This window comes from Arabidopsis lyrata (genome assembly GCF_000004255.2).
Source record: "Arabidopsis lyrata subsp. lyrata unplaced genomic scaffold ARALYscaffold_8, whole genome shotgun sequence".
Taxonomy (NCBI): domain Eukaryota; kingdom Viridiplantae; phylum Streptophyta; class Magnoliopsida; order Brassicales; family Brassicaceae; genus Arabidopsis; species Arabidopsis lyrata.
Window position 1 is genome coordinate 1,403,947 of NW_003302548.1, and position 14,631 is coordinate 1,418,577.

The 14,631-nt window shown below is 28.7% G+C and overlaps 1 protein-coding gene across 1 annotated transcript; it reads left to right on the top strand.

Annotated features, from left to right (window-relative positions):
• Positions 1 to 526: 526 nt before the first annotated feature.
• On the top strand, positions 527 to 4,357 carry LOC9299526 (protein MALE DISCOVERER 1). Its single transcript, XM_021015971.1, has 14 exons — positions 527 to 652; positions 868 to 1,199; positions 1,291 to 1,426; positions 1,504 to 1,575; positions 1,665 to 1,808; positions 1,893 to 2,042; positions 2,136 to 2,216; positions 2,313 to 2,362; positions 2,450 to 2,878; positions 2,960 to 3,150; positions 3,236 to 3,368; positions 3,463 to 3,617; positions 3,752 to 3,943; positions 4,016 to 4,357. Exons 2-14 carry the CDS (start codon positions 1,100 to 1,102, stop codon positions 4,271 to 4,273), a joined length of 2,091 nt encoding a protein of 696 aa, XP_020871630.1. The 5' UTR covers positions 527 to 652; positions 868 to 1,099; the 3' UTR covers positions 4,274 to 4,357.
• Positions 4,358 to 14,631: the final 10,274 nt, after the last annotated feature.

Sequence of the window (14,631 nt, forward strand, 5' to 3'; positions counted from 1 at the left end):
CTAAGTAATATCCAACGGTCCAATATTGGCACGTATTTCCAAGTCAACTCTAATTTAAAATGGATTTCAATTATATCATAATTAATTTTTGACTAATCTTTCGCGCCATATGTATATGTTCACGTTATTTAACAACGGATCAGGAATAAAAGACCAAAAAAATGAATTAATTTTTGATTTATGCGAATATAAACATTTCTATAATTATGGAAAATCTAAAGGAAGTTAATAGGGTCTTACTCATTGATAGGAAATTTTTAAAAATTAAAAAACAGAGACAGTTTTGTGGGGGAAAAATTGTTAAAAAATAATTAAAAAATAGGAAAAAAAGATTCGACAAGAGAAAGAGAGAGAGAAGAGAAAGAAAAAGGAAAGAGAGAGGAAGGAGAGAGAACCCACCACCCTTTGGCCCTGGAGAGACCAAAGATGGTCGAAGAGAGAAAACTCTGAGATCATCATCTTCATCATCACCATCCTGCAAAAACAAGAACAAATCAGAAAATATAAATCCAATATTTTTCTTTTAAACAAAATTATACCTTTTTAAAGTTTTTTTTAATAATCATTTTCTATTTTCTGGGGAAATTTTTTTAAAATTTTTCATTTCTCAAACCCTATACCCAATTCTTGGTGAAGAAGTTTCTTCTTTAAGGTAATTATTTGATTTTGTAATGTTCTTCATTTTCTGGGGGAAAAAGATTAATATTTTTTGGGTGGGGTTCCATGTTTTTCTTCACATTGCTTCTTCAAGAGGGTTATTCTTATTCTTTCTTTTTTTTTTTCTTCTTGTTTAATTATTGTTATACATTTGTTGTTAGAGTTTTGATATTTGTTTGTTTGTTTCTTGTTGGCTTTCTTTTTCTCCAGGATTAACAAGAAGAAGAGAATTAACGTACGAGTTGTTGACTCTTTAGGACATGAACATTTTTAGGGTTTTGTGATTTTGCAAAACTGGAAACAATGAGAGACCCTGATTGTTCAATCATCAACCTCGTCGTTCTTCTCCTACCAAGGATTCTGTGAAATTTGTATTATTTATTTTATTCGTTCATTTAGGAAAAAATCTGGCGATTTTGTATAGCATTGGTGTATACCTAAAATGGGTTGTCGATGGAATCCAATTGGGTTCCAATTCTCTTGCTTTATGTTCTTGATCATTACCCTTCAATCTCGGTCCTCGTTATCCCTCGAATCCGAAGGTATACAACGTTTAAATCTCTATCATTGTGTTATTTTGGATCATTTTTTTATAGGGGGTTTTTAGTTATGGTTGTTTGTGATTCAATGTAGGATACATATTGTTGAAATTCCGGGAAAGAGTTGATTCTGATCCTCATGGAACTCTTGCAAATTGGAATGTTTCTGATCATGATCATTTGTGTTCTTGGTTTGGTGTTACGTGTGTCGACAATAAAGTGAAGATGCTGTAAGTAATGTTTTTTTTTTTGTTTCTTTATGATTCTTGTTGCAAAAACTAACGAATGAATTGGTTTTGTTTTGTAGGAATCTTAGTGGTTGTTCTTTGGGAGGAACTTTAGCTCCTGAGCTTAGTCAATTGAGTGAATTAAGATCGCTGTAAGTGTTGTTTAACTGATATTTTTGCTCTGTTTCTTGAAAGAAGAAGAAGAACTAAAACTAATTCTTGTTTATTTATTTTTTTGTAGAATACTATCCAAGAACAAACTCTCTGGTGACATTCCAAAGGAATTTGCGAATTTCGCAAAGCTAGAGTTCTTGGATTTGCGAGATAATAAGTTAAGCGGAGTAGTTCCACCCGAGCTAAACAAAGTGTTGACACCAGAAAACTTGTGAGTTTTAAAGGCTTGTAGTGCTTTTGATTTAATCCAAAACAATGTGTTGATACAAAATGTTCTGTTTTTTGGTGGATTCAGGATGCTTTCTGGTAACAAATTTGCGGGTTTTATGGCCATAAAGTTCCTGAAACTTCAATCGCTATATAAAGTCCAGTTGAACAAGAACCGGGAGCTGTCTTCGGTTTCCGCTGATGTCCTTGACTGTGTAAATAGAAAACTTGGATACTGGTAATAAAAGTTTTAGTCCTTTTCTTGTTAAGATGGAGAAATCTTCGCTTTGAGTTGGCTTGTGTTTCTATCTAACTTGAATTTATTTGACAGTGTTTCAAGGAGAAGTTTACTAACAAGAAACAAGGCAAAGGCATTCGTATTGCGGATTAGAGCAACTTCAAGACATTACATGAAAGCATTTTCTTTTCTCTCTCAATACTTTTGGTTTGATTTGTATGTTTAAAATCCTCCTGTGTTACTGATTTTCTATGTTTTATGTCTCTTCAGGGTCCGAAGGGAATCACACGGCGAGAAATATGTCGTGAATTATCACCCAAGTAAGGCTAAAAGATGACTCAAAGCTCTGCAATTGGAAACACATAAAACTCATAAGTGTCAATCATATTTCTTTCTTTTTTTTGCAGGTTATTCAGGGAACGAAACTAGTATCTTCAAAAGGCGTGAGTTACTCGAGGAAACAAGCAATTTAGCGGCTATGCCGGCGCCTGATGCGCCTAGTCCTTCTCCTGAGATTGTAACCAGAGTGTTTCCTCGAAGCAGCGGGTCTTTTCCCGCATTAACTAATGCAAAGAAGAGAATACCTCCATTGATCTCTCCTTCTTCTCCTTCTCCTCCTACCAACAACACCATCGCTAATGATCCACCGAGGAAATTCGAAGAAAAATCGAAAGGGTTTAAGGACGTTTGGTTGTATGTTGTTATTGGTGTTGCTGCTTTCATAGCGATGCTGATAATTGTAGCGGTTATATTCTTCTTCCGGAAAAGAGCTGTGAAGAGTATAGGTCCATGGAAGACTGGTTTGAGTGGACAATTGCAGAAAGCTTTTGTTACTGGTAAAAAAAATTGTTATAACAAACTGATTTTTGCTCTGTTTTCGGTTTTAACATAATGTGAGAAAAAAATTTCAATTTCAGGTGTACCTAAGCTAAACCTGTCTGAACTAGAAACAGCCTGTGAAGATTTCAGTAATATCATTGAAGCATTTGATGGTTACACTGTCTATAAAGGAACTTTGTCAAGTGGCGTTGAGATTGCGGTTGCTTCAACCGCGATTTTGGAAACTAGAGAATGGACAAGAGCTATGGAAATGACTTACCGCAGAAGGGTAATTAAAATAAACAGAGGTTTTTTTTTTTTTTTACCTTTTTACCAAAAATCTTAACTGATGTTTGGAGAGCTTAAATTTGCAGATTGATACAATGTCAAGAGTCAACCATAAGAACTTTGTGAATCTAATTGGATATTGCGAAGAAGATGAACCGTTTAATAGGATGATGGTTTTCGAATATGCTCCAAATGGAACTCTTTTCGAACATTTGCACGGTAACAAACATCAAAATCTGTCTCCAAATCAAGATCATGTTAGGCTTATTACTTTTATTGTCACCAACCAATGTTCTTTGTCTTCTTTGTTCAGATAAGGAAATGGAACATCTTGATTGGAACGCGAGGATGAGGATAATAATGGGAACTGCTTATTGTCTGCAATATATGCATGAGCTTAATCCGCCAATCTCACACACTAAACTTGTCTCATCAGCAATCTACTTAACAGATGATTACGCAGCAAAGGTTCTTACTTTCTTGGTTAACAAGAAAACTTTTTCAGTAGTTCTTTCTTTCTTTCTTGCTTAACAAGAAATCTGTTGTAATATTGTTATTGATTCTTAATCAAACCCATTACGAAAACGTTTTACATTTTGTAGGTCGGAGAGGTTCCTTTCAGCGGACAAACCGGGAGTAAACAGAGAAAACCGATGAGCGGTGATTTAGACCAATCTTTATTGCCATTACCACCTGAACCAGAGACTAATGTCTATAGCTTTGGAGTATTAATGCTTGAGATAATCTCTGGAAAGCTCTCAGATTCAGAAGAAGAAGGATCAATTCTAAAATGGGTAAAACTCAAAACATGAAAATCAAATCTCAATATTTCTTAAACTTAACACTTTTACTTGTGTTTCTAACAGGCATCAAAGTATCTGGAGAATGATAACTTGAGAGATATGATTGATCCTACACTAACAACGTTTAAAGAAGAAGAACTTGAAGCTATATGTGACGTGGCAAGACACTGTCTGAAACTTGACGAAAGCCAAAGACCAAAAATGAAAGATGTGATCGAACAATTGAAAGAAGTAATAAACATATCTCAAGAACAAGCAACACCAAGACTCTCTCCTCTTTGGTGGGCAGAGCTTGAGATCTTATCCTCTGAAGCTACATAACCCATGAAGAAGAACGATTCTCTCTCCTCCTCTCTCTTTCTATTCGAGTCGTCACACGTGTCAGAGGTTCTCACGCTCTTTCTCTCTGTCTATTTACCATAAACGTCGTATGTTAAAAAAGTTTTTTTTTTTTTTTTTAATATTCTTTCTATTAAATTTGTTTTGTTGGTTGGTTTTGATAGTGTATTTGGAATCCAGATAATATAACGATGTGTTTGTATAATTGTTGTATACTATCATACATATACCTATTACGTATATATTGTACGTATTTTGTGGTGAAAAGTTGTTTGTAACTATTAACTTAGGCTTCTTTTCTAGATTTTTAACACATTCTATGATATTTTCAATTGTGTCTTTTACAGCAAATGAAATTCTTTTGTTAGTAATAACTAGATGTTAACCCGCGGTACACCGCGGACCTAAATATTATTTGATGTTTTTTAAATTATTAATTTAAATATTTTATTTGACATATATGAATTTTTTTGTTAATTTAAATGTATATATTGATACGCCGTACACCGCGGGCCTATATTTTTTTAAAACAAAAATTTTTTTTAGGATGATCTATAAATATATGCTATTGTTTTGTTTGATTTAAATGTATAGTACACCACAAACGATATTTTATAACTAAAATTTTGAAATTTTAAGTTGTATTTGTTTTGTTAATATTATTTATTTTGTTTAGTGTTTCAGATTGTATAATTATATTTTGATTGTTAATTCTAGGATTTCACCCGTAGTATATCATCTTGTATTAATATCGATCCAATCCCGTCAATAGAGTTATTTGGAAGTTTCCTATTTTTTTTGTTTTTTTTTAATGTATGATTAGTTCCGTAATTGTAGTGTTTTCTTTGAGTGAGTAGAAAACTTCTTGCTAAGCAAGTATAATTAAAAATATATTCATAATATAATATATTTGGAAATGATTTAGGAAAAATATAAATTAGCTATGTATTATGCTAGTAATATGATAGAGATTACCAATTTTATAGGAAAGAAATCGATCACATTTATGTTTATTTTTAGCATTCAAATTTTATTTTATTTTTTGGTAATAAATCTTTAATGCCATAACTAAAAAACGTTAGAACAAATTAATTTTTTTATTTGCATTAAATTGAAAGCGTGTATCAAATTAAATATTGATTTGTTAGAACAATATATCAATTTATTGAGTTTTTTAGTTATGGCATTAAAAATTTATCATTGTTTTTTTTTGTTAGCATTTAAATAGGATACCATTTGATTTGAAAAATATGTGTTTGTTATAACTACATATACGATTTCTATATTTTCAAATCAATAATTTAATTTTGTTTAAATGTTTTTATGGAATAAAGCCAATTAATAATGAAAGATTCTATTGAAGATTTTCATTGAATATTCTCCAAAAATGTATACATATAGATAGGGATTATTTGAATATTTCATTGAATTATGTTAGCATTAAATATATAATAATATTTGTAATATTTCTATATAGAAATAACTATTAATATATTGAAAATATTACCAATAAATGATTAAAAATAATTAGTTTCTATTTGCTAGATGTATATCCGAGATTATTTGTAGATTTATTATCTTTTTATATAGAAACAAATTTGACAATCTAAAAAAATCTTTCATATATTATTTATAGAACTATATGTTTTACTTACTTTTTGTAGTTACTACAAAATTGTGAAAAATATATTATCAATAAAGAATTACAAAATCGAAGAAATCGTGACTTCAATGTTCGGATTCTTTTGGTGATTAAAAGAATCAAGAATTGAAAATAACACCAAAAATTAATTTGAAAAAATGATAATATTTGTAAAAGTGTAAACACGATAAAACCTTAAACCTCAAAATATTTGATCAACATTCATTTTCATTTTCATTCTGACTCCCCAAAAAATATTAAAAATATCACAAGCCATGAACTCCTCTCTTTTACTCCATCATCTTCTTCTCCACATCTCCATTATCTAGCAACATTCGACCACGATGACTTCCTCCACCACATCTTCTCCTCCACTCCTTGGCCCTCCTCCATCCTCGGTGACGATCCTCACCCAACTTTCGATTGTGTTGCCATCATTGTATAACCATTTGTAGATTATTAGCAAGTCCTCCAGCAAAGTCGAGAAGAATATTCCCGATGCTCCATCCGACTGTGCTCTTTCTAGTGAACTTCATCTTTGTCTGTGAAGAAAAGAAAACACATGAATCTGAATAATGCAGAGTCAATCAATTATGAAAAAAAATTAAGGTTTGGAACCGTTCTGACGCTTGTCATGACTCATGACGACCTGAATTGAGCTATAACAATGAACACATAAAACATTATCATCAACACTGTTTAGATTACAGTTAAAAGAATAGATTTAATGCTCTGCGCAACAACTTACTTGAAGATCGAGATGAGCCATAGCCAAGAGTGTGTAGGTAATGCTATGAAGAAACATATAGCTGTAAATGCCCACACAACAACCACAATACCAGATCGAAATGATTTCTTTGTCTCATAACCATCCTAATGACGTAATATCTTGATAGGTTTAGACCTTGGAGGAATGCAAATGAAGCTTCCATTGGGAGATAAAAGTTTCTTTTGTTAGGAAAACGTTGTTTTGGAGTTCGACGATGTGAGAAGAGGCCAATAGCTCGAGTATTTATAGTGGTTTAAGTTAGGTCACAAAGATCTTGGTGACCAAGCATAGTATCTTTGAAATCATAACAAAATTGGAATAAAATATATGTAATCGTTTAATGTAAAGGAATATGCCATGAAATTTGTGTTTAAAGGTAGTAATTAGTTTGGATAGATAAGATTGTATGAATATTATGCATCATAATTAAGGAAAAACGAATTGTTTTATAATTAATAAATAGTATCCATATCGTATAATATCATAACAAAATCAAATTCTAGATAAGGAAACAAAAATATTTAATAGTAATTAGTTAAATTTCCATAATAAAATCGACAATGTTAAGATAATATTTCAATACCACGATTTTTTAAAAAATATGAGAAAAAATTAGATTAGGAAATAAGATTAAACCGAAATATAAGAGTAATTGTAGTCATAAATGGCGATTTTTTTTATTACAACATTTCTAAAATTTCTTATCCAAGATCCGGATAGAATTAAACTCGGGTAAAACCCGGATCCAAATGAATTAATGCAAAAAAAACCCTGTAAAAATGTATATGTAGATATTGTAAGACAACTCTTTCAATAACAAGTAAAAACACAAACTTAACAATATTAACATAAGGATTATGTAGACTTTTTTTGTCGTTATAAATAATTGATGGCGGGACCAATTGACAAGGATTTTTATTGTAGCTAAGCTTTTACAATAAGTTTTTGGCTGTAGAAAATTTAGTTGTACAGACTGTGGCTGTAAGTTTAAAATATTTATAAATATTTAATGAAAATAAAACTTTGCCTATGACATGTTTTAATTAAAAAAAAATCAATAGCTTACTAATATTTATTTAGTATAATTTTAAGCCTAAAATTTACCCGATAAACATGATGATTTAGACTTTGATGCTGATAACAATTAATTATAAATTAAAAGTAAACATTGAAATAAAAGCAATTAGGTATTATGAAGTCACTTGATATCACAATTATCTCTTCTCGTCTAGTCATGGATTTGAATTTTATTTTTACCGTTGATGTTTTGATTTTCTTGTCTATTGATAAAAATTTGTTAAAAGTACTGATTTTGAAAATTTAGTTAATTTCTTTTACTCCAAATTTTGATTTATTTAGTATCATAATTATTATTCTTAGAAATTTATTATTATTTTTATTAATTTTTGTCAGAGAAATTTTTAACTTTTATGAACTGAGATTTTATTTTTAACATTAGCTCCGGTCTCCATATTTTCTAGCACGACTCTGATTACAAATTGTTATCATCAACCAATCGAATTTAAATACATGCAGTCATAATGAACAGGGGCGGAGCCAATTAAGAGGGAGGGGGTCAGTTGACCCCATAACATTTTAAAGTTTTGAAATTATAAGGTAAATTATCTAATGATTTTAGATATTTTGGTACAAAATTTCCTAGTTGACCCCTATGTCATGCCATAATTTTATGTCTTTGACCCTATTTATATTTAATTTTTCATTCAACATTAATTTTCTTTCTATGTTTGTTTTGTTTTTTCCTAAAAAATATTACAATTCTCTAATATTTTTTATACATACTGATTCTTTTTCTTTGTATCATTGGATATCTTGTTTTTTTTTGTCCTTTTTCTCAAAAAAATTTTCACATATATTTCTATAAAATATCATAAATCAAGATAAATATATTATTTAATATTAATATGTAATTAAATAAAAATAATAATATATATGACCCCTATAAACAAAAATCTTGGCTCTGCCACTGATAATGAATATACATTCCTATAAAAAATTACAATTTTTTTACAACACACAAGTCACGAATTGACTATTTTACATCAAAATATCATATGGACAATGTTTTGTATAACATATTTGAAACCACAACAAACGGTTTTATCTGTAGTATACATTAAATTTTCTGATAAGTTTTGTATCAGTAATTAATATATAGTCAAAAATCGAATTTGGTGTAAATTTGTTTAAGCTTTTGACAAATTAAGCAGAATTTTCACAATTAGATAGATTATATTTCGTTTATTTTCTTAAAAAATGTGTACATACTTGATAGTTCATCTTAAAATCTAAAACAAATTTTTAAGTAGGAGAAATCTAAATCTTTTGGATTAAAAAAAACTATACTAGAAGATCACCACTAAACCAAGGACGTTTCTCAAAAACATTTTAATCTATATATACATTTTTGGAACACTTTTAGCAAATAAATCCTGAGGTTGGGCAGTATTTACAAAGAATGTCATTGTAATTAATTAAATAATTTCGAAAATTTAAATCAAAGATATTAATTGCCAAAAAAATCTTAACATAATATCTTAACTATAACTAATCATTTCCATAATATCTTAAAGATATTAATTAATTTTGACCAAATCAATTTTTTTAAGTAATTCATTTTTTAAATATATTTATTTTAATGTACATTAATTAAATTATGGTTACTATTCGTTATTTTACAAACTCATTTTGCTATATTACTTATTATAAACCAAACTCATTTTCGCTATAAATAATTTATTTAGTTATAAATTAGATTAACTTCAAAAAAACATTATTACCAAATATATAAATATTATTTATGTCTACGGAAAAATATGTTATTTTAGATTATTATTATTATTTCATAAGGTTTCAAATATTATGAATATTTTAACTTTATTAGAATTTTATATATTATTAATTTTAAGAAAAATTGTTAAAAATGCCCTTTTTTCAATACCCCTTTTCAAAAATGTCCTTTTTGAGAGTCCATTTTTAAGTTTGCCCTCTTTTAATTTTTAATGACCATTTTACCCTTATTTGAAACAAAATTAGGTCCACAAAATACAAAATATTTTTTGGCGGGAAAAGTGATCCCGCAATTTTCCCGCCAAAACACTTGTAAAAACCTTTAAAATACCTTGTAAAATTTTCCCGTAAAATTTTTTCCCGCCAAAAAATTTTCCCGCCAAAAATTTTTTTTTGCGGGAAAAGTGATTCCGCAATTTTTTTGCCAAAATTTGTTTTGGCGGGAAAAATTTACAAGGTATTTTAAAGGTTTTACGGAGTATTTATAAGTGTTTTGTAAGGTTTTACAATGTATTTTAAAAGGTTTTACAAGGTACTTATAAGGTTTTATAAGGTATTTATAACTTGTAAAACCTTATAAAAAACTTTTAAAACCTTATAACTTGTAAAACCTTATAAAATAGCTTGTAAAATCTTATAATATCTTATAAATACTTTATAAATACGTTGTAAAACCTTTTAAAATACATTGTAAAACCTTATAAATACCCTGTAAAAACTCTTTAAAATACCTTGTAAATTTTTCCCGCCAAAAATTTTCCCGCCAAAAATTTAACGCCAAAAAATTTGCGGAATCACTTTTTCCGCAAAAAAAAATTTTTGGCGGGAAAAAATTTTACGGGAAAATTTTACAAAGTATTTTAAAGGTTTACAAAGTTTTACAAGTGTTTTGGCGGGAAAAATTGGGGGATCACTTTTCCCGCCAAAAAATATTTTGTATTTTGTGGACCTAATTTTGTTATATTTCCTTATATATTTATGATATCTTTTATTAAAAGAAGGGTAATTTAGTCATTTTGTACATAAAAGGGGTATTTTTAAAAATGGACATCCAAATGGGGCATTTTTGAAAAGGGGTATTGAAAAAGGGGCATTTTTGTGATTCTCCCTAATTTTAAACTTATAAGGAATTTAAATATTATAAATATTTAAATTTTATAAAACTTTTAAAGTATCTATAATATTTCAATTCTATAAAAAAGTTTATATATTAATAACATTTGAACTCTATAAAAATTATAAATATATATACTATAGAGATAATTTAAAAGCAAACTTTTAAATTTACTCGAATTATATATCTTCTAAATAAAATTATTATTAAAAAGAAAAATAACATGATATTTAATTTCATGGGACGGGATTATATGGTGTGACGGGTTTGTGTCGATATTAATACGGAACGATATACTACGAGTGAAATCTTAGAATTAACAACCAAAATACAATTATGAAGTTTGGGTCGATATTAAAACTTTTATGAAGTTTCAAATATTATAAATATTTAAATTTTATAAGAATTTATAAGAAGTTTAAACATTGTAAATATTTTAAGATAATAAAACGTTTAAAGTATTTATAATATTAAAATTTTATAAAAAGTTTATAATATTAATGATATTTGAACTCTATAATAATTAAATATATATATATATATATATTATGGGAGCCGTTTAAAGCAAACTTTTAAATTGACTCAAATTATATATGTCTTTTAAATTAAAATATTATAAAAAACAATAACAAAATAATGTTTAATTTCACGGGACATGGTTATATGGTAGGACGGGTTTGAATCAATATTAATACGAGGCAGTACTACGAGTGAAACCGTATAATTAACTATCAAAATACAATAAATGCTAAACAAAATAAACAATATTAACAAAATAAATTCAACTTAAAATTTCAATTTTTAGTTATCAAAAATCGACCCGTGGGTTTAATGCGGAGTAATATATATATAATAAGTACATTTAAATCAAACAAAACAATAGATAATTTTCAAAAAATTTATAGCCCCGCGGTGTACCGCGGGTTAAAATCTAGTCTATATATATTTGTTCCCACGAAATTAAAAGGAGGTGAGTTGAAGTCATTATTTATGACCGGGTAGCCAAATGTGTCAACACCTCTTCACAATTTAAAAACTGATTGATATTTAATATACTGCAGATACCCATTAATTTTCTACATTTTCTTTTGTTTTTGTCAACTGGAGTACTACATAAAATTTTCAAAATCCCAATTACACAAATAATCACAGTCAAATAGGATTTTAAAAAGACAAAACCGACGAATTCATATAATCCTCATAAAACAAAAGTCCAACGAATAAAACCATAGAAAAACAGCAAAAAAGCAAAAGAAAACTAAGAAGTAAGAATTAAATTTTGACTGACATATAAAAAGGAAATAATGCAAATACCCAATAATGTATAATTAAAAGATATTAGTCATATGTTCAATAACCTGATACGGATAGAAAACGACGACCGTGGCGTACATTTTTTTTATCAAGCACGTTACACGACGAGACTCGCCTGGAACGTGTCAAACTATCATCATACGTGTCTAACTAAATATAGCCAATTATATCTTTGGTTTCATATTTTGGACCGCTTGTCCATAATTTCCTCGGGAACCAAAACAGGTAAATTAATCTATTTTCTTAGATCAAGGATTCGACGTCGTGATTTTGAGCTGCATTCTTTTTTTTTCTATAGGTTTCCTAGCGCAGAAGTTCACTACAGTGGATCAGAATTTTATTTTAGTAATTTAAGCAAACTTTTTATATATAATTTCATTTCGAAAATGAAATCTACCTTTCGAATATGTCTTTTTTCTCTGCCGCTTCCATTTGATGCTTGTGAATAATTTTCGCTATTAGTACTATATATATCGATTTTTCTAATCATTTTCTCCGTAGTAAAAGACAAAGTAACTTAAAGAAGCTCGTTAAAATCCATTAGTTGGAGAGGACTCGTTCCAACACATTCTACACCTCTTTTTAAGTCTCTGATCCCCAAAGATATAATATATTTATATCAACAATAAAAATAAGGAATAATACTTTTCCCAACCCGTTGTCTCAGGACAATATCCAAATTAGACACTAGCTAGTAACTAAAATATTTTTTCCTTTGCCCTAGCTAGTAACTCCGTGAACTTATATTGTTTATAAAGTTAAAAAAGATATATATCGTAAAAATAAAATAAAGTTTACAAACAAGTGATAGCAACGAATTAGTTGTTGATAGCACTGATTTATAAGACTAGACTAATACATACAGTATTTTTTTGGTGAATATTATAAATGAAAATTATAAATGTATATATATGGTAATTCTCCAACTCTTTTCCTCTTTAAAGAGGTAAAGCTGCCACCATTTGACATCATTCTGAATTTCTGATTCCGGAACGTTGTATCATATCTGCTCGTGTAAGTCTTAGATCGATTTAGAACTTAGAAGAACCATACTTATTGTTTTATCCTAACTAATATATACAATATATCCATGTAAAATCTTGTTTTTTTGTGAATTGATATATTTTTTTTTCTGAATGAGTGTGTCGGCTTCCGTTACTTAGATGAAGGGTTTTCACTTTCGTTTTCCCGATAATGAAGAAAAAGAATATACAACCAAATTTACACAAACATAATGGCAAATTAACTATTTTTGGAACGACAAGTCGAACTTTGTCTATTAGTCCTCCACGTAATGCATGCATGCGTTATATCTTTTCTTTTTTTTTTTTTTTTTTCAACACTAATAATACTCGTTATATCTTTTCTATTCCTCGCAAAGCACGTATGTAATCTTCTTAACTTTCAATACTAATAATACTCGTTTTAAAATGTGTCCAATTAAACATTTTCTGTCCAAGTTCATTTTCGACGTTTGAGTTGTCAATTTTCCACTTTTCTTAATTTGTTGACATTTGTCAATGTTTCCATATATAAAATTTGAAACGATAATAATTCTGTTTGATAACCCTTTTTTGCGTAAATAATAGTATTTAACTTATGTTTTAATTTGAATTGAGCTTGTAGCTAAATAGGTATTACTAATTAATTAGAAGAAACATTAATTGTTTTTTCATTATATTCTGTTTATTCGACATTTTTATCCATTAATATTATGTTGTATTATATATTTATACTAGGATTTAACCCGCGGTACACCGCGGGGTCATATTTTATTTCTTTAATTAACAATGTTTAAATTTTTTTAAAAAATAGTATTCAAATTAGATGATATAAATTTTTGATGTTTTTAAATTTGACCCGTAGAACATATATAATTCAGTAACATAGTATTGTAATTACACATTTAGAAGTGTCAAAAGAGATTAAAAGATTCAATATCCGTTGTTGCACTTCTTTCTCTGTTTGTATAACCCGTCAAAATAAAAATTAGAATTTAATATTGTCATTTTCTCTTTACAAATTTATTTTATGATGTGTTAGTATTACGATTCTCAATTTTTTTTATATGCAAACAATATCAAATGCATGGAGAAGAAGGTATGATACATTTCTGCTTTATATTTAAATATTCAATATATTGATAAAAACTGAAATCAAATTTTTTTTAAAAAAACTAAAAATTGAAACTCTAAATTCAATCCGACGACTACTTCTATCTCCTCGATCATCTCTAAGCCTAGAAAAAAACAAAAATAATCCAAATCAGTACCTTCAATACAATCGAGAAAGGAGTCTCTAAACTGAAAAGATGATTTCAATTCAAGAACAATCACCTATTATGGTCACGATCACGGCATTAGCCATAGTCATCATCATCTCTTCTACCACGTTCTCTTCTTTCACTACGCTCGGTTCTATGATCCATGACGACTGTTTATATGATGACGCTCACAATTTCTGTATGTTCTTTCCATTTATATCGCTTCTTCTAAGAGAGACTTTAGAGTCATTTTTCTGTCCTTATCACGGCCATTCTCTCTTTCTTTATCATTACCTTTTGAAGTCTCTCTTCCATGGTCACGTGTTTCTCTCTGCACAATTAAAAACACAACTCATAAATTAGTTTTAAGAATCAATGAAACTAAACGAAAATCATACACAAAATCAATGAAACTAAAATAGATTAC

What these genes read in the sequence shown, in the direction of transcription:
- LOC9299526 (XM_021015971.1), top strand. Translation starts at nt 1,100, where the DNA reads ATGGGTTGTCGATGGAATCCAATTGGGTTCCAATTCTCTTGCTTTATG. An exon ending in AATAGAAAACTTGGATACTG is followed by an intron (nt 2,043 to 2,135) that starts GTAATAAAAGTT and finishes TTTATTTGACAG; the next exon opens with TGTTTCAAGGAGAAGTTTAC. An exon ending in CAGATGATTACGCAGCAAAG is followed by an intron (nt 3,618 to 3,751) that starts GTTCTTACTTTC and finishes TACATTTTGTAG; the next exon opens with GTCGGAGAGGTTCCTTTCAG.